We start from the raw sequence: 21,861 nt of genomic DNA, 5'->3' as shown, positions 1-21,861 counted from the left end.
GAACGGTGCATTTTTTCAAATGAATAGCTTTGTTTGCAAGGAAAGGATTAGGAAAATATATGAGAGGCCCCGAGAGTGATTATATACACTGAGAAGGAATAGAAAAAGTATACTTGACGCCTAAGATTTAGAAATGCAATTGATCTTGTCAAATCTAACACAGAAAATCTTTGACGAGCTTGTTTATATCCTTAACGTGGACGATGATCACAAAAACCATTCTGGAAATCTAATAATAAGTTTATTAGTCCACTCGACGGCCTTTGCCAGTGTCGAATCTCTTACCGCCACAAATTAACCGGGGCTCCTCGACCACCACTTAAATGCTTAATAAAGTCAGAAATGACCTCGAGCTGATGCGATATCGAGTTCGCCCCGCGGCAGATGAAAAATAGAGCAAAACGAGGAGAAGGCGCTAAAGAGAAACGATAGATGGAGAATGTGATGAAGAGGAAGAGGAGAGATACGTCTTTCTGATATCTTGTAGATCAAGGAATGCAGGTGGAAACGACAGGCGTGAGAGGGAGAAGAGACACGAGACCTTAAGTAAACTATAATAAACTCTTCAGAAGCAAACGATCCTTTCTACCTGTACCCACTGCATCCATTCAAAAACTTCAACAGTTTTTAGCGCCTACCATTTCCATTTTCCAACTTTGTCAGTCTAGTCTAATTGTCTTTGATATGATTTCAAAGAAATTTATATCAAAACTACAGGTAAAAATATTGTTGTAACCATGAAATCAATTTAGGGGAGATCTTACCTTCTTGTCATAGTAACGACTGGTATTTGTCAAGTCCACGACGTACTTGAGTTTCGGAAACGACTGTCGCAGGATCGCAGTTGTGAACCTGCAATAGCAAAACAAAAACATGCTTCAATATTATCACATTTATAGATTTGATTTTATTACTATCGGAAACACCATTAAACTTGTATCATCCACAAAGCCATACGCATAAAGAGTCTATCTAATATTTCACGTAAACTGGGCGTAAGTAAAATTCGAATTCAGGAGTATCCAATTTTCGGATTCTCACAGAAAATTTCAAGTCTCTACTTGCAACAAAATATACTTACCGTTGTTCTTGTTGTAGATTCTTCGCCACTCCCTGAAACAGAAAAAAAAAAAATTTAATAGGTGAAACGATTTTTGAAAGAATATTTGGTAAGGCTCTCGGTGGTGGTCCAAGAAGTGAATTTCAAGCATGATACGTATGCTTTTCAAAGGAGACGTATCTAACCGCCTTTATGTCAGAACAATTCAGATTGGCTCCATTACGACGTCTGTTTTCCCAGACACACTTACTCAGTTGATTCTCAACCCTACGGACAAAAACGCGAGTCATCGCCTACTTGAGATAATTAATAGTGCGAGTATAACAAGACTTAAGGTATCTCGAAGGTCTATGGATCACATCTCGGTTGAGTGATTGATTGTACGATGCCTCGTATCGGATAACGATACGTGACGATGGCAGGAACAACTCGAATAAAGACGCATTTAAAACCAATGCTTACTCGTAACGTACGATCTATTTGGAACTCGTTTCTCTCGTATTGAGTATCACATTGCTCCACAACTAGTCTTTCCATAAGATATTCAAATGCGACCTTCGTCCGTAGAGAAACTCCTGTTCTTTACAATGTTATTTACGTTTACTGCTGATATGCACATGTTCAATATATTTTTTCATAAATTGCACATCGAGGATTGTCGGGAGATCCTATACAGTATAGAGCGTTTAAATTGAAAATTGTGTTCGTTCACATCGCACCCACTATGGGTGGGCTAAGTGGTAATTACGGGTTTAGACCGTGCGATCCGATTGGCTGGGCGGAGAGATTCGTATCTAAGGACGAGTACGAAATGAGTATCGGTTCATTCGGTTGCATTAATAATGGGCCCCGGGCAAATGTCCGAACGTGATAATCACTATATGCGTGAGACTTGTTCAAAGCATTATTGTAGTAACAACGAGGGATTCGCGATTTATCGAAATAGATATAGGTATGAGTAGACTAGATGTCATCTATTTATTCCTTCTAGTAATCATCAACTAAGACAAAAATTCCTAACCATTACTCGGCTGTTTCCATTTTAAAATTTACAAATCTAAGCAAATTATTATTTAAAATATTTATGCGGGAAAATTAATTATAAATTCAAACATATAAAAATTAAATTAATCTTTGAATGAAAAACATTTGACATTGTATAATTACAAAGTAGAAGCCATCAAAATGAATTTTTAGTTCAAGGTCTTTAAACCAAAATTGATCAAATTAAACATTTTCAAACCGAGTTTATTAGAATTTAAAACATTAAAAATGGAACAATTATAGATTTGGCACAATGAAAATCCGAAAAAAAACAAGCAATGCACAACTTGAAGTGCTTTTAATTCGAAATTATTGTCTAATTGAAGCGACGGCCTAAAGAACGTTGTGTGAACAGATATTTCGACTGATTGGAATCTATGGTCATACTGTTCGTTTTTTTTATTCGGAAAGTCGTCCGCGTTAGCGCTAATAGCAAGAAATTGTAATTTTGACTTTTCAATTTAAATACTGGGCAATGAATTACTAATTTGACAACTAGGTTAAAAACATTGCCATTACAACTCTAAGAAAGAAGAAAAGCCAGAGTCTAAACTACTATTTTTTTTTAAACTAGAAAATATTTATTTGCATTATAAATTATAATAACTGTTATTAGATATAACGTATATATTTTTTATTTGAAATAATCAAACTAATTTTTTTAAACTACCTACGTCCTATGACATAGATTATAATGATCAAAGCTTACAAAAGTATTCAAATATTTATGTATATTTATTTTAAAGAATATTATTTTTCTATCGACAAAATTGGATATAATAACTATAAAGCATTATTTAGTTAATTAAAAGTTCCTATTAAATAATATTTTGAAGAAAATGAACAAAAATGAAAATATAAATCCAAAATCTGATTTGAGCGCTACCGTGGTCGAATTTCCGAATGAAAAAACTAACAGTATGAACATAGATATGAGTGTGTCAAAAGCTCTGTTAAAATATATTCGAGTTGTACTTTATTGAATTTATAATTCCTTAGGAATCAGAGATCATTTATTTTTAAACAAACTTATAAGTAAAAAATTGAGAGAAAAAAGTAAGAAAATGATCTTTGTCTTTGAAAATCTTCTCGTTCCCTTACGAAATTCGTTAAAAAATTATTAAAACTTCGTTCCTTAGAGAGAAGAGTGATTTTTTCTTCCGAAAAAAAACACGAAAATTCACGTGTTGACCAAAACGATACGAGATGAGAAAAAATTAAAAGGAACAAAATTGTTTATCTAAGAAAGTTCTAGAAAAATATCTCCTGGCATTTCTTCTATCCAGCGCCGTTCTACAGATTTTCTGAAAATATGTATAAAATCTTTTGAAATTTATTTTTTCTCTACAATACATTTTTATGTTGTCATAAAAACAAATACGAACATAATTTAACAGTTTCGACAATTTTCACACCAAAACTTGTTGTTTTAAGTCGGTATTTTTTAAATAATCGATACGTTCAATTTGTTCTAACATGCTTCATTTTTTTTCTACCCAGACGTCGTTAAAACTGTTGAGTTTTCTCAAAAATCTTGAAAATAACGCGAGATAGAAAGAAAGTGTCAATTAATCTAGAAGTATTGAATGTTAAATACTTCCAAATGTGAAAAAGCAAGTCGCTGACAGGTCGGAAGTAAATTTTAAAAATTCTGCATTTTCAAATTACGAACTCTCCAAATATAAAAATTTATATCCTTACATCAAGCTTCTGTCAGTATTACAAAAATGAAATTTCAATTCATGAGCGGAGGGAGAAGTATGAAAAAGAGTTAATAGAGTTTAAAAAATGAGAAGAAAGACATTCAGAAAAAGGAAAAGTGCACCATTAGAGTTATGTAGATACCTGTTGACCTGCAGAATTTACAAACCCCGGTAAATTTTTCCAAATTATAAAGAGATATTACAGTCAGGTCCGGCATTTAATTTCGTGATCTTTAGCCTAATATATGATTCAAACTAAATCAGGATTATCGACCGTTCAGGACCTCGCATTGTACACCTTCATGGCGGTCCTGCGACCTCTTCTTAAATGATTCGCGTACCTTAAGCAACCTCGAAGCCCAAGTAGTTTCACAACAAAATTGCCGAGAAATATTCCAGGCAAATATTAAGTATTGCATTAAATAATAAGCATACGCTTTATACGGAAAAAAGCAAAAGTATATAATCGATTTCATTTATCGATCGACTTTTTTCAAACATTATCAATAAATACAGGTTCGAAGAATTTCCTGTTCTTTTAGGCATGGATCAACCTTCGTCTAATAAACGTCAAATTTCTTTGTCTAAAATGTTTCAAATAAAGCATTCCAAAAATCATTAGTTCAAGATACCAACGAAGATAAATAACGCCTAGATAGTTGAAATAAGAATCTAATGGAACTGATTGTGAGGTGGGAAGGAAAGATACTTTACTCTAAACACCTACTGTTCAACTGTGTCGAATGGGGATAGAACTATCACCATTATCACACAAAAGGCTACGAAGATCAGGATAGTCCCACTAGAATTATTCATAATGAAAGAAATAATCTATTAGTTAGTCGGGAAGAACGTAGAAACAAAGATTCATTAATTTCGTTGGATGTTCTGCGCATCGACAAAGGAAAATAAAGAAAGGAATTAATAATAAAAATTCTATGAAGTGGACATTCTGTAACTTCCATATCAAAAAGATTGGTTATAAAAACTAAAATTATAGTATCTACTATCTAGGAAGTAATATTCATCTCGTACATTTGTCTGATATGTAGAATTGAAACTGAATTCTTTAAATAACATGTTATTATACTAAAGAGCACAGCAGCTATCATGTTGAGTATAATGAATCGATATCCATTCGTTGACAGGTTTTATTTCTTCAGTGGCTGCACCTTCCTTTCGACATTCTACCTAGGACCTAGGCTAGGAGCATCTGTCCGGCAGGAGGCGGAGGTCTTTTCCCCCATGTGAGGCGCGTGAGTTGTTTTAAAATCCCAAAGTTCTGCTAGAAATACCGACAGAGTTATACTGGAATAATGGAAGCGGTAGCCGCAGGGGACCTTTTGCTGGCTTCAAAATGCCGTCTTCCCTTATTTATGCCCTCCTTCTGAACCTGATCACCCTCGGCCGATAAGGCGGCAATTAAAAACTAGCTGCTTTTCGGATCCTTGAGAAATAGTCCCTACAACGTTACCGACAAAAAGGCTCGTTTGTTGGAACACGAAGAAGCACTCCACGATGGACAGTATAACCTAAAACTCAATCAAAAAACTAAAACTTTTGGTCTACGGAATATTCTTCGAATCTTGCAACTGTAAGCAGAAAGAGAAACAAAAGTTTTATGACCGCAGGGACAGAATTTCTTACTTATAAACCTAATTAAGATTTCTTTTACATCTTCGAGGGAAAATTACACCACCTACGAACAACTATAATTGACGATCGAAGGGATAAAAGAAGCAAATTTCAAGAATCTAGTATGAATACTTCAAAAAGTTAGAGAATCTAATGCCGTAATTTTAAATTTCAAGCATTTAAAATTAAAGTAGAAGCCATAAGAATTACAAAAATTTTATTTCGAGGCCTTCAAAAAAGAAAAATATCAAATGGGACAATTTTACGTTTAGGCCAATCAAAATTCGACGCTTTTAATTTAATTCTGTAACTATTGAGGCTTTTAGCTGGGAAAATGTATAATTTCGAACAACTTTTTTTTTAACTATACATTTTCTCATGCATGAAATAAAAATTGTACAATTTCAGAGTGAACAGTCAAACTTCAACAAAAAATGCCATGTTATTTCCAGTTGAAAATTACATTTTTCGGAGTTGACACTTAATTGTTTATATTAATAATTATTTCATACTAATTGCTTTATTATATAAAATTTAAACATAATAAACATTTCAAAACCCCAAAATAAAATATATTATGTAAATTATTGCAATAGCAATTTCAGAGTCCATAGCCCAAAATGCTTTCAAATCAGGGAATATATTATAAATAACATTAACGTAGGTACCACACTCTTGAAATTTTAAGTCGAAACATATTGCATTTTCAACAAAATAGTGGAATTTTCAAACCAAAGAAGGTACATTTTCAACAAAAGAGTTTAGTTTTCTATAGTTAAAAAATCGAATATTTTAGAAAACATTCGTTTCTTAAACGTGAAAAAATCCATTTTTAACCAAATAATTGAATTTCCGACCTACGAAAATTAATCTTCAACCAAATAATCGATGTTTTAAACAAAAAAGATTAAACTTCGACCAAAAATAGCTAAATTTGCAACCAAATAGTACAATTGTTAGCTAAACAAGATGAATTATGGACCAGAATATAATAGAAGACTTTTCAAATAAAAAGAAGTATCTTTCAACAAAAAATGTGACTTTTGAAGAACACAAGTGAAGTTTCAACAAAATAATTAAAATTTCAACCAAATAGTCGAATATTTAACCAAAGAGATGAATTCAAGATCCAAATATATGATTGGAGACTTTTAAAATAAAAATAATGCATTTTTAACCAAGAGGTGACTTATGAACCAAGAAAGAAGACTACCAAGAAAGGAATTTTCAATCCAAAACGACAAATTTTCTACAAAAAAAAAACATTTTTTAACAACAAAAATCTTCAATACAAAACGACAAATTTTCTATCCAAGAAGACGAATGTTCAATAAAACAGTTCAATTTCCGACCAAGAGATGAATTATGAACAAAAAATATAATAGTAAACTTTTGAATTAAAAAGAACGAACTTTCCATTAGTTCGATTTTCTTATTGGGTTCTATTAAATGCAGTTCACATTTAAGCGAAAAAAATGATAAAAAGGTGAATATTCTGGAAAATGATGGGGTGGGGGGATTCTTTTAAAAAAGGGGGAAAGATTGGATTACGGAAAAGCAACTGATGTTATTTCAGAATATAAAATTGTGACGTTTCGCAAAAACGGGCCCATTTTGTCGATCATAGTTTAGGAGATATAAATTTAGGTTCAATATGCTTTATGTAAACCTAATATAAACCTACTATGTCAAATATATAGAAAGAAAGTTCTCGTTCACAAATATAAAAGGAAATTTGGTATTTGAACGATCCATTAACACAAGCTGAAAATTCTTAAACATATAGTATAAAGAAAACAATTATTTTTGAACAAAACATTAATTTAAAAATCTTAAATATGAAATGAACTTTGATATTTTAACGGAGATGGTTGGTAATACTCACCATTATCCAAAACACATTTCGTTTTAAGGACCTGACGATGGAAAAAATGAAAACGCTTTTATTAAATTCATTTATAATCGATCAAACCTTAAAAGGTTTCAATTTCTAAATTGGAAATCTCGGCCACTTTTACGGAAGATGACAGCAAATAGTAGATGTTGCCTTCTCGCGTAAAAGTCGGCATCGAATTAAGGTGCTAGTTCCCCATATTGTATGGTCACTACCAATTTTTTGTAGATGATGCCTTTTCCCGTAAAAATATTTTTTGAGAAATGTACATGCTGCCTTTTAAGCTGATATTTCAATTATTTATTTAAACAATATTACCAATTTAAAGAAATGATTTCAACAAATCATATAGATCTCTCTTCAACGATTTCTGCCGTAGAACGTCAGAGTGAGCATCCTAAGATTTCTGACTGTCCTGTGTTTTTTCAATTAAAAAAGAGCGTCTTTTTAACCATTATAATGCTAAAAAATCATATAAATTGGTAAAAGCATTATTTTTTCCGAAAAAATTTCTGTATGTCCATTAATGCAAAAAGGATACCCGCACAAACGTTTTTTTCGTGTGGGTAGGCTCGAATGAACCGTTGGTCACACTCAAGTCAAACTGGTGCGTCAAAGGTTCGCACTAAGAACGTGGGATGTCGACAAATTGAATAAGTGTCTACACACTCTGTTGTCTTTGACCGCTGTATTTACATCGATGGTTGTTCACTCTCATATCGCGACAATTGTAAGCGCACTGAAGTTTAAATAATCTCCTAGAAATATCAACATAATTTCATACCAATAAATCTATTTGTATAAATAATAATTACATCTTAAATAGATTTGAAGCCCTTAGTCCTTAATTAATTAAAAAAAGTTTTTTTTTTAAAAGACCGAAACACAAATCAATAGCTAGAATGTTCCACTTTTCCGAACATGCAGAAAATTGCATACCTGCTTTGCTACCTGGAGATAATTAACTCCAATCGATCTTCCGAAGCTCTGATCGATACTCTAAAAACTCTCTTTTTCCATTCAGCGGAATAATAATTTGGGAGCCTCGACAAGGAGAAATCGGAGTTTCACCTGATTGTTTTAGCTACGGGGGTGAGAATACATTATATTAACGAGCAACCTACCTGTACAAACCGAAGACAAGATTAACGACTCCTAGATATTAGTGGTCGTGACTTGTCGGGTCTATTTAAAGTTAAACGAATGTTTGTTTCCTGCCTATCCCGCATTCTCGTCTCGCTATTCTTTTGGTATAAGAGACCCTGGACTGAAGAGTTCAGGTCCGTTCGCAACGCTCTTGGCGCCATGCAAACATCCCCAAGGTGCTAGAGCGCTAAGGGACCTAAAAAGGTACCGAATAAAGAATTAGTTCCATGAAATTGGAACCATTAGTGAATTATTATCATCTAACACATTTTTCGGCACATACTCATACAATAACTTCTTAGCTGTTTGAAATGTTCTAAATAGGCTCTAAATAATTAACGGAACATTCAAGCAACTTGCAAAAATCTTGAAAACTCATCTTAAGTAATGTCTAGACTGGACGGTTTGACAGAACAAGATTAGTCTGGAAATATCTGGATTTTCAAATCGATAACTGTATAATAGCATAAATAAAGAATAAAGGAAGGAGCCCAAAGACCATACATTTGGCAACTCCATAGCCGTATATCACGAGGACATAAAAGCTTACCACTCGTTGCTTGGAAATATAATAGTACATAGGTCACCTTAACAACCATTACCCATGTACTGTGTATTGCAATTCTAAAAGGCAGACCCTTTGATAGGAACATTCCCTATTCCATTTCTGGACCATTCCTTGCAGAGCATATGTTCCTGCCTAACTGGACAGTAACAAATTGCATGTTTTTCAAAATACTGAAATTTCTGCCAACTGATGACGTGCGAAGCAAGCCGACAAAGAGCATTGAAAAGCTTCCATGGATTTTTTCGTATTTCTCAAATTTGCGGCAAATTATGATTCAGAGCTTCCGTTTGCTCTTATTTCCTGTCTTGCGGTATACAACTTAGGTTAAAGCGGGTGTATCTCTTGGACACCACGCCTCGATTGACAGTGGACCTTGAGGTTTTGCAGTTTTGTACCCTCCTTTCTTCGCGAACCTGGGTCTGATTGTGCGTGGGGTACAAAGAAAGACAGAGGCGCTATAAATTTCGAAGGCGCAATTTCTCCATGCGTCGTCAGGCCTGTGGTTGACATTTTTTGTAAACAGTCCAACGAATCGGATGAAAGACGGGCTAACCGTTGAAGGTACGGCTAAGTGTAAGCCGCAAGGAAATATTTAACAGTAAGAGAAAGAGAGAAAGATAGAGAGTTATAAGGAGAAGGGGGGGGGGGAGCACAATACAAATAGAAGAAAGAGACAGGCATAGAGTAAAAGAGAAGGGAAAAAGTTATGTGACGCGAAGGGGGCAGGTGGGATGGAATAGCGGGCGCCGGCTCATACATGCTCTATTCAAAGGAAATTTATGTACCAGAAGCATAAAGCCACTATACCGCATCTCAGCCTAAACCATCCAAAAGCAATCCAAGCCACCGTATCCGCAAATGTTCAGTCTCGCAGCTTTCCTTCTGGATATACCCAACGCGTAAGTGTGCTTACGTACTCATATTTACAAAGAATAAGAATACAAATTTCATGCTCTTTAACCGAAACGTGGATTTCTAATTTTAATTTTTTTTAAATCTTCTAATTGGCATTGACATGATTTATAGTTGTAACGGTAGCTCACTAAAGTGGCCAAGTGCACAAGATAGATAGCCGATCAAGATCTTTCGGTGAGCTACATGTTGATAATGCACCATGCGCTATAAAAAAACTATGTATACATACACGATTTGCAAATGGCTTTATGTGAGTGAATGTTCGTATAAGCTGGTCTTGAAAAATGAGGGAACGAGCGAAACATGATCGACTGATTAGATAAACTGGCTACTGTACGAGTTCTTTACCCTACGCGGTTCCCGGAAAAGAAATGAACCCTAAGATGAACGTGAGTAGTTGGATAGCCTAGTTTTAAAGTCTAAGACCGAAATTCATAAAGTCTGTTCTTCACATTTAATAACCAAAGTTTTTTTTATCAAGAACTGGATCATTGTTGACAACATCTGGACAATTCACACTTACAGCACTTTACATAATCGAAAGGAGCTTAAGAACCTAGTTCCTGAGAAGAGAAAATTTTAGCGTGACATATGACCCTCTTGCAGGCGCCAGTGCAATAGCATCAGCAACAACAGATGAAGAAGAGACGGAAAAGGAAGGCGTTCCAACGAAACGAAATGCGGTGTCGGTGGCAGATAAAATCTCCGAAACCAGGATCAGTAATATTTTACGAAGTCATCGAAGTTGTTCGCCAACTTCGGCATAAATTATGTTCACCCTCTCTGTCTCCCCACACTTCTCCGTCACGCTTTTACTTATTTTAGAGGCGAAGTCTTCAGTACAGAAGTAAAGAGATAAAGGAAGAAATTTGATAGGTGGAGACTTCTCCAACTCCTCCTAACCCCGCAGGGCGATGAACAAATACTTGTTCATAATCACGAGGGAACAGCCTACTTCGAAAATAAAAGCACTAAGATCAATATGAGTATGGATGGAACAAAAAAATAATCCAAACAAATTAAATCAAATTTTTGATAAAGATCCCTTAAATGATGAAATTCGGTATACCCACTCAAGAATCAGAAAAAAACAGCTTCCCGATCACTTTCAGCTATTTTTCTTGGATTTCAAAAATATTTCAGGTTATTCCAAATTGAAACTTCAAAAGTAAAAAAAAATATTACATGATGCGTGAACAAACAAAAGCGAAGCGGCCTATAATGAGTTAATTCCCAACCACCGTTAGCTCCAAAATCGGCGCTATAGAAGAGTTTTACTGTATATTTTATAAATGAAGCTTTAACATTTTAGACACTAGAACAAAAATACTCAAAAAAATTCGAGAACTATTCGAGGTTATTATGTTACTGTGACCAGGGCTACCCGACTGTGGTATGTTACAAAATACCTACCCCTATCATCAAAACGAATCCAACGTTTTTCGTCGTATTTCACAAATTTTCAAATAAGTTTGGTCCATATTTCTCCAAACGCACCCGTTTTCTAGAGACCAAATGTATAGATAGGATTTTCCTTTGAGCTAATGAGTGATATAAGTCTATATTCTTTTTTAATACGCTGATATTTAAAGTGTGGTATAATAAAAAAAAATAAATCAAATAATAAAAAAAATTTAATTTGTCCGTCTTGCATCTTATAGAGCTTTTATTTTTCTTTCTAAACCGAGTGGAAACTTCTTTAAGCAACATCAAAATAACAAAAATGGTAGACATTTTTCTGAAAATGTGAAAAGACAATTTATCCAAAAACCCCAACAGTGTTTTATTCGTAATTCGTAACATTTTTAACTTACAGTCAATTTGGCTTCAACTATTTTTTTTGTCATTATTCTTGCACCAAAGTATCTTATCAACCATAGAATCAAATCATAAAGTCGTATTATTTGAAAAAATCCAAGTTTATCTTGTATTATTCACACTTGAGTACAAAATTGGTTTAATAAGCGAGATGGAGAAAAACACCAACACAGGATTAACACTATTAACACTAATTAAATACCTGCTTTAGCTAAAAAACAATATATTTTAAACGCCATTAGCTTTAGGAAATAGTCATGACTTTCTCAAACGGAATTTCCACAATATGCAACTTCTGCCGGACTTGAAAAGAAATCCAAAAGTCTTTTCATTTATTTATCCGGTGAGATATTGTCGTGTGGTTCCATTTATAAAACTTTTTTTGCCATTTTGTTTTAATTTCCCTTTTTTATGTTTTAAATGAGATTAGGTACTGTGATGACTGTACTTCCGAAAACAAGGTCATAAATTTCTAAGTTCGAATATAGTTTTTATTTTATTATTTCATATAATACCAGAAAGTGTATAAATAACTGCGAAGTCTTTGAAATCTCTTGAAATCTTATGAAACCTCTGGAAATCTTAATTTTTGAAGTATTTGGAAACATTTTTAACCCTAATTAGTCACACTGGGTGAATTTCCAGAAAAATCCGTGATACAAGAGTGAATTTATTTTTTTACCGGGAATCTTACAACTTTTCGAAGCAATATGTATCCATTCACACACCTTAAACGTTAAAAATTGAACTTTTCAATTCGAAAGCCTTAGTAGTTAAACAAATTAAAACGAATGATTGAAACATGATAAATTTTCATTTTTTCAAACGATTCCAAAATATTAGATTCATAATTAAAAGTTTTTTAATGTGAATCGTTATGCACCTAAAGTTCCGAACGTTCAAACGAACGAAATATTTTTCTCCATTTCTCTTATATTTGTAAATATTGTTCCAAATGGAATTTAAAATATGCATTATACTTCTGTTTCAGTAATAAATTAACAAACATTTGAGCACTTTTTCTGATTTACAGTCCCCAGTAAAAAATTCGTTCATTTAAACGTTCAGAATTTCAAGAACATTGAAACGTTAAAATTTCAGTGATAAATTAAAACTTTGAATGTTACAATTTCAATTGTTCCACTTAACAAAATTGTAATGTATAAGCCAGTGTTAAATTTTGATTTATAACATCTATTTATGGAATAAATAAACAATTAATATTTTAAAACGACTTACAATGAAAGTAACTCGACTTCTACTTTAAAAAGGGTTAAGTTTAAAAAACACTTGAACTCGTCCAATTGTTAATATTCCTAAATAAAATTTTTTTTAAATGATAGCGTGATTTATATTTCTTAACCCGAAATATTTAAACTGGTCAATTAATAATAGTTATAAAAAAATGTATATTGCAGTGCGCCGATATTGAATTTAAAATTATCCAAATGAATTTAATATTGAAAGTTTCCATTCTATACGTGTAAATTGTCGATCTTTAAATTTTTTAAATCTATAAGCTTCAGTTGTAAAAATTTAAAAGCATTCCACTTTCATTGTTTTCAATATCAGTTTCCTTAAATGTTCATCTATTTCTATATTTTATGTTCAGATTGAAAATAAATACATTTTTTGCAAAGATTTTGTTGAAATATATCAATTAATTAGAGGTAAAAATTGTATTACAAAACAATATTTGTTTCTTAAATGGACACCTTATTTAAGACGCTGATGCAATACCCTTTTTAATAGTCTCTGATTTGTTGCACTCGTTTAATATCTTCTGATAATTTTTTTAATGTTACTCAAACCAAACATTTTTTAAATTGGATTTTTGTGCACCATCTATTAATTTTAATTAAACCATCTTTTTCCAATAGATAATAGAGATTTTCATGCTATGCAGAAGCCTTTTGTAAAAAAATAAATTTTTTACTTTCAAAAATGAAGATTGAAGGAAACGTTTCTTAATACACGGAATATAATCTTAATGTTTCAAAATTGTTCAAAATGAAAATCTATGCAAATATTTCTTAAAACCCGAAAAAAAAACAATTTTTCAAATTTGTACAAAATACACTTTATGCACAGTACTACACTGTTAAAAATAATATTAAATTTAATATACCCATGTGTATTAAAATTTATATATCAAGCATACGTAATCGCCATTAAAAACGACTATATTAAATTTCATATACATTCATGTTAATCACTTACAAGAAAAATCAAATAATTCCATTTTTCACAAATCCAAAATAAGTTTAGCAGTAATTTTAGAACGTAAATAATAAAACATGATACCTTCTTCCTGTTAATCAGAAATAAAATTGGATTTCAAGACGAAAGGTTGAACTAAGCAAATAAATAACAAACTTAACCTACAACTAATTGCCTTCGCCTTAAATTTGGACCAGTCAGAGCAAAATCAGGAAAAAGTTTAACCGTAAATTGCACTTTCATAATAAATAACAATTCAGTCAACAAATTCCAGATTATTAATTTAATTGAGAATATTTGACAAGATTTAAAGAAATTAAAGCACGATGAGTTTTCACGCTCATTACTATAATGATATGTATTAAATTTAATACATATGTATATTAAATTCACTACACCAATGTATGTTAATTTTCAGTAGCGACAGTGCATATTTGCTTCACACTCATGTATATTAAACCTGGTACAGATTTTTCTAGCGGTATATTTAATATTAATAAAAAAATCAGTCAGTTTAATAAGTTTATCGTATCATGTAGTATCAAATTAAATAGCAATTCCCTTTGAATAAACTTAAATACCCTAAATTTATGTATTCAATTATTAAAATTTACTATATTAATATTTATATTATGTTGTCGAATTTTAAGCACGGTCAATTTTTAAATGATCTAGTTAATTAAGTTCAATCCTGAAATTATTCAATTTTGAACGTTATGAATTAAACAATCAAAATATTAGAGACCGGTAAATCAAAATGTTAAAAATAACCGATAAGGATAATTAAATAGTCCAAATAAAAATAACACAAAATTTTTTCAACGATAATCTCATTCAGATTTTAGACCCGTCCTCCCCCTTTTCGTTCAGTGATCGTTTTCCAAATTTCCAGAAGGTATTTGGATTTATTATTTCTTTTTTTCAAAAGAAGCAAGAGTTAGTAGGGCTGATCCCGAGTAAGCAGAAAGACATTCTTGAGTATCACATCGCAATTAATCAGAGAACCTACTAGACGATTTATTGGCGTTACACGCCGTTCATCCCTAGGAAGCCCGAATATAAGTAGTTAATGTATAGGCGTGATGAGGTTGACAGCTCCTGAAGTCGAACCCACGCCATCTCGGCATATTTATGTGGGATCTGATCTTTTAAAGAAAAGAACAACGTATATTCTACAAGAAAAACCTCCTTTTAGGTCGACCATAGCCCTGCATATTAATAAGAGGAAAAAGTTTCTGATATCTTTCTTTTCCAATAAATACATATTTTTACCAATTTATTTTTTATACATACTCCAAAGTCTAAAAATTAAAAATATTTATTTCCGGTAAGACATATGGCACCACTAGAATATTACGAAAGCAAAGATGCCAACGAAGCCAGTTTATGCATTGATCATGAAAACTTATTTTATATCCTCCAACTGAAAGCAAGCAGATCTTGGTGTGAAAGTTCCGACGTTACGACTTTTTTCGTGCGATAACGAAAGATATAGGAAAATAAGTATTCATTCTTCACCGAAAGCTGGAAAAGGGACAAGGCAATGGTACATTGAAGAAAATTATGAGGTGAAATCCACTCTCGCTTCTACTCATCCCCTGTTTATCGCCAACTCCAAGACAAAAGTGTCCTCTTTAGAAGCCAAGGCTAGCTAACCCTAGTGTAACTGAGAAGTTGCAACGATAGCAATCTCAATGCTGAGACTTTCAGGAGGCTGAAATACAGATATCACCCACGTCGAGACAATTCATCCTAGACGGATACGTCGTCGTGGCAGACCCTGTGTGTCCTCACATTAATATTCTTTTCATGCAGATAATGCACACATATACAGAGATATGCCAAAGGCTTAAGAGGAATTAGGGTAGAGACGTATGGCCGATTGTGAAAGGTTTATAACCAACCCGAAAATAAATTTGAATACAAGGCCACTATCCGAAACCTATAAGAAAAATTGACTCTAGCTTTCTTCCTGAGATATTGGCATAATTCAGAATGTTTACGTTAAATGACCAGGAATTTCTTAGAAGACTATGCATTATTCGCGATCTGGATGATAATAAATAAAATAAATTCACAGTTATACCTTTTGGAGTAGAATTTTGAATATTCAATTAATAATATGAGATCGATTGTTTCGCAACCACAATTTGTGGCATTTGTAAGCACAAATGTATACTAGTTAACAGATTCAACTTTTCGAGTGAGGATTTCATGGGACTCCAAGAATCTTCTCAGTGCCAAAGAATCGCTCAAGATCAAGACAGTGAGAATTAGGCGGTGGCGTATGGCGTTGGGCCTGAGCGTCCCATTAACGAGAGACCCCCTGCAGATACCTCAGCGGGTTCCAATCAGCCCGTGCATCCAATTCTGACCCAACGCTACACCGCGACTTGTTTTATGTAAAGTCCGCGGCCGCCGAAATCAATTAGTTGGGCATCCCTCTATTGCAAGAAACGGCAATCCACTCTAGACATATTTTTGCATAACACCACACTATTCGCTAATTGATTTGAATCCATTCACAGATCCAATTTATAGTTTTGCATTTCTTTCTACACATATAAATTTAAGTTTTTTAAATTGAAATCCACTGTAAATTACTAGTTGAAACAGAAATTCTGAAATGCTTCTTCCAGCTCGTGCAAACACCGTGGGTACAAATTCTGAACAAATAATGTAATTCACTATACAAACGTTAGAATAAAAAGAGGAAGAAAATAATAGTAAATGGCTTCATAGAGTGCACTTTTGCTTCAATACCGTCCTATACAACTACCAAAAACACGAGAGAGATATACTGTAAAAATAGGAGGTACAGCTGAAAATGGGAAAGAAAATAGAAGTGTATAACTGCGCGATGATACACGGGAAATTCCGAGATTTCAATAAAAGGGCTGCCGATACGCAGTATAGGCGCCACCAGGGTGTATGCACATAACATACTAAGGAAGCGTACGTTACACATCTCTCAACTGCTAGACAAACAGTCAGCATTCTCGACCTACTGAGTCCGAATTTAAGCGGGTGAAAGAGTACGCATATATCAAGCGTCTTTATATCTATAAGAAGGTCTTCGCAAGCAACAATTCACCAATTTGATCAAAGTGATATGAAATCTCATACGGAAGAAATGCATGGCAAGAGGTGGCTCATAGGATTTACAACTGGTTTTGGATCTTCGATTTCGACAATAAAAATTCAATGTAAATTAAACCAAAACTAATATGAGGCAAAATTATATATCATTTCATAAAACACAGTTAATACTGGCCATTCTCATTTGTTGCAGCTCAACTATGAATCTACGTTGGTTTCCTTTTGGATGTTGTATTTCTATTCGAACCGAAAATTCATGCAAAGTGGTGCCATCTAGAGGTATCGAGCCAATCCAAGTTTGGTCGCGTTACCTCGCTGGGTAACTGAAGATCGAAAAATGTGCTCCAATTAGAAGGGACGCTCATATTCAATGATAAGAGAAGTTAAAGTAATAGAAAACATATTTTTCTCATAAAACCTGAAATAATTATAAACAAATACAACATTTATTGCACTCTGGAGTGTTTTTGTACAAAATAAATGCATTAATTTTGATATCAAGGTGGCCACTTAAACTTTTTTTTTAAATCCTGGCTATTTCCCAGTAGAAAAATTAATTTCTCCCGGTTGATGTTTAATCACTTATAATAAATAATGATTCAATACTAATTGATTTATTATGTACATTTGAAAGATAACGAAACATTTAAAAAGTCCAAGGTAAAATATACAACGTAAATTAATGTAAAAAACATTTCAGACACAGTCCAAAATGATCTAAAAATAGGAATAAATTTTTTTACATAAGATTGACGTTAACCAAACTGTTGCATTTACAACCAAAAAATTTAACTTCTAAGCAAAAGAGATACATTCAGTATCTAATTTACGCCATGAGAATGATAATAATCGACATACATTCTTAGTGACAATTCATTGAAATTCTATTACAACTCATTCGTATTTTGCGATTGCAGAAAAAAGTAACATTTTCTTGAATACTTCGAAAACTAATAAAGTCATCACATTCATTTATATGGCTAAAAATATGCGCAATAAAATTTACTATTGGGACATGTTATTAAAAAATTTAAATTGGACCTTAAAATAAAAATGACCCAGGGGACAACTAAAACGACGACGCTTCGGGCGTCTCTCCTTTTAAACACCAGCGGTTCAATTAAAAAAATTTAATTTCTGACCTAAAAAATAATTAGTTGAATTTTCAATCCAAAAAGATGAATGTTCAAAAAAACAGTTAAATTTTCAGACAAAGCGGTACATTTTTTAATAAATAATCAAAATTTTAACCAAGAGAACAATTCTGGAACAAAAATATGATTTTAGACTTTTAATGTAACATTACTAACTTTTAACCATAAAAGCTAAATTTACAACCAAAAGAGATTACTTTTCAAACAAAAGATACATTTTTAATTCAACTATACGAATTTTCAGTAAAAAAGTCGAATATTCAACAAAACAATGGAATTGCCGGCCAAAACAAAATTTTATAACAAAACTGTTAACCTTTTAACAAAATAATTAAATTTTCAACAAAATAGTTCATTTTTAATCAAAAGAGTTAAATTCTGAACCCAAAATATGATAGTAGACCTTTAAATTAAAAATCATTAATTTTCAAGCAAATAAGATTACTTTTTCACCAAAAGGTGAATTTTCAATCAAAAAAGACAAATTTGCTATCCAAATAAACGAATGTTCAGCATAATAATTAAATTTTCAACAAAATAGTCGAATTTTGAACCAAAAGAGATGAATTCGGAACCCAAAATATAGTGATTGACTTTTCAAATAAAAAGAATGAACTTTTAACAACAAAAATAACTTTTTAAGATAATTATTCAATTTTCTACCAAATAATAGAATTTTCAGTCTGGATTAGAAAAATGAAAGAAGACTTTTCAATTAAGAAGAAATGACCTTTGACCATAAAAGATGAATTTTTAACCAAAAAAAGATGACTTTTCTACCAAAAGATGAATTTTCAACCCAAAAGGTCGAATTATCTATCCAAAAATACAAATTTTGAACAAAAAAGTTGAATTTTCGAACAAAAAATACGACTTTTGAACAAAATAATTGAATTTGAAATTCCGAATTTCATGCTATTGCCCGATGATGAAAATGCCCAGTTTTCCCGATTAGTAGCCACCCTGTACAAATTTGTTTTAAAAGTAAATGCTTCAAATTCTCTGTATTTGGCCAACAAAAAATTTAGTTCTCTTCTCTTGCTATCATTTTGAAATTTATTTCTTTTACAATTCTATGAATTTGATTTTGGCGCAACTCCGTTGAAACCCGCAAATCAGGACCAAGTAATACTTCAGTTTTAACTGTAAATGAAACATGAAATGACGAAATTGCAATAAGAAAACTGGGCATATTTGACTTTATACAAGGATTTTAATTTCTGAGAATTGTGACCACCATGTCACTGGCTCGTGCCACGAAGAAACCAATATAAACTAAATAAAATACCTAAGCGTGGGTCAAAATTACATGCACCTACCAATGTTACCGCAGAATCCTTTCGGGAATTCAATGCGATCTTATCATCACATCCCCGTCGCAACCTCTCTCCCCGCAGAGATGATTATCTGTGATTTAGTAAGGAATATGAGAAAGGAGAGAAAGAAACGAGAAGAAAAGAAATAATCAGAGGAAAACAAAGAGAAACCAAGCTTGCTTTTTTATCCCTGGCAGTGTGAGGACTACTCGTAAGACGTAGATACATTTCCAACCTAACGATTATTCGGCACAAAACCAAGAAGGTATACTAAACATCATTAGTTAACTAATATTCAAAAAATATTCAGAGTGGTGACTATGTTTTAAATTGTCGCCTCCCGGTTCTCATTTGGTAAATATTCGTGATTTCTATGAATTTAGAAAAAAATATAATCTCTTTCAAAACCCACAGTTTTGTCACATATATGATCAATTGCGGAAGTCGATGAGCAGTAGAAATCATTCAAAATGAGATTCTAATTTTAGAAATTGGATCATTTAAATTTCAAAGGAATTGAAATTGTCTTATTTATAATTAAAAGCATTGAAAATAAAGTTTTTAAAAAATTTTGTATTCGCATAATTTTAAGGCCATGTGACGAAAGGGTCACGTGACCAAACCTGGTCTTCGATTTTTCTTTCCCAACAACACTCATCACATGGCCTTAAATTCAAAACGATTAAAATTTGATGATTTGAAACTGAAAACTAATTTAAATCTTTCAAAGTCTAAGCTTATCAAATTTTAGAATTTCAAAATTGTTATTAAACAAAATTATAATTGAACATTAAAGCTGATTAGACAAACTTGATAAAAATCAACAAATGAATTGAATTATTCGAAAAAAACGTACAAAATAAATAGTAATTTTAAATGAGAAACATAAAAAAATGTTTACTCCAGAACGTTTAAACTTAAACAAATGCGAACATCATTTAAATCTTAAACAAGTTTAGTCATAAAGAATTGTGAGATTAAAACTTTTTTATACTCAAAACCTTTAAAATTTCAATTAATTAAAGTAAATTTAAACCATTAAAAAACGAATAATGTTCAAATTGCTAATTACACTTTCCAAACTTTAAACAATTCAATTTTAATTGCAAAATTAAAATCTGTGAAAGGAAAAAATGAAAAATTTAGCGTTAAGCATGAAAATTTATAACTCAAATTGTAACCATATAAAATTAACGAAATTATTTAATGACTGATGCATAATTGTCAGAAAAGTTTAAGTTATACCATTCTTTATTTTAAACTCAATTTTTAATCGTTTAATTCTCAACAGTTCCTTTATAATTCTTATTAATTCTTAAAAATTTCCAAACAAATATTTTTCAATTTGAAATTACTTACTTGTTTAAATCTTAAACTAAAAATCGGAATATTTTAAGATACATTTAAGTTTTTTTAATGCAAAAGAAGATTGCTGGAATGATTCTAAGTTTTGAAATTGTACAATTTTAAGCTTTTTAATTCTAAATTGCTCTACATTTACATCTAAAATTATTAAATTCAAAAGTGACGATCAGGCTTTTAATATGAAACTTTCAAATATTTAACAGCGGAATTGTCCTGACATTTTCCATACTTGAATTAAAAATTCGCAACCGGCAAAAATTAATTTTCAGATAAAACGTTAGTTTCAATGATTCAAAGATTAAACTGTTTGAGAATTACGCATTCATTGCGCATCATATCAGGCAGTATTAAGTGAGATTCAAAACGAAAGAATTAAAAATTAAAAAACGCGCGAATTATGAAATACGGAAAATCTACCGGTATAATATTTCTTTCCCAGCTTTATCCCGGTGTGATGCAAAAGAGAAAAAATAATATGGACAATAAGGAGATATATTTTGAATAGCAAGCATCAGGCTCAGGAAACACTTAGAAGAATTAGTACAAAGTATCTTTGTTATACTTTTTTATGCGGGGCTTAAAAAGCTACTTTTACTACTCGCCCTTGATTTTCGAGAGGAACTTGGTGGCCGAGTAGTTAGTCACGAATCGTAGGGACAGGCGTGTAGGCCTGTCAGCACTGCCGCCAAACTGCTGATTTACATCTGCATAAATCACTCTAGCTTCGTGTGACTACCTTGCAGAATGCATAAGCTTCGTTTCGAGTCCGCTGAGACGGACTGAGCTTTCGGAGCTCCCTCAAGATGAAAGTTTTAAGTACCCTTCGCTGCTTCGAGTAAACAAAATCCCCTGCATCAATTTCAACTGTTGTAAACAGTGATTTATTCCAATGACTCGAAATTTGCCCTAGGCCTCCCAATTAAA

At 32.3% G+C, this 21,861-nt stretch overlaps 1 protein-coding gene across 1 annotated transcript in view; it reads right to left on the bottom strand.

Moving 5' to 3' along the window:
- Positions 1-21,861, bottom strand: part of LOC117174706 (formin-like protein 3) — a 45,847-nt gene that overhangs the window by 22,534 nt on the left and 1,452 nt on the right. The window contains exons 3-4 of the mRNA XM_033364013.1: positions 1,082-1,113; positions 765-852 (exon numbers count right to left, since the gene is read on the bottom strand). Coding sequence (XP_033219904.1) covers positions 765-852; positions 1,082-1,113 — 120 coding nt within the window. The remainder of the gene's footprint in view (positions 1-764; positions 853-1,081; positions 1,114-21,861) is intronic.

The sequence above is a fragment of the Belonocnema kinseyi genome, chromosome 6 (genome assembly GCF_010883055.1).
Source record: "Belonocnema kinseyi isolate 2016_QV_RU_SX_M_011 chromosome 6, B_treatae_v1, whole genome shotgun sequence".
Lineage (NCBI taxonomy): Eukaryota > Metazoa > Arthropoda > Insecta > Hymenoptera > Cynipidae > Belonocnema > Belonocnema kinseyi.
This window is presented reverse-complemented; position numbering and strand designations above follow the sequence as displayed.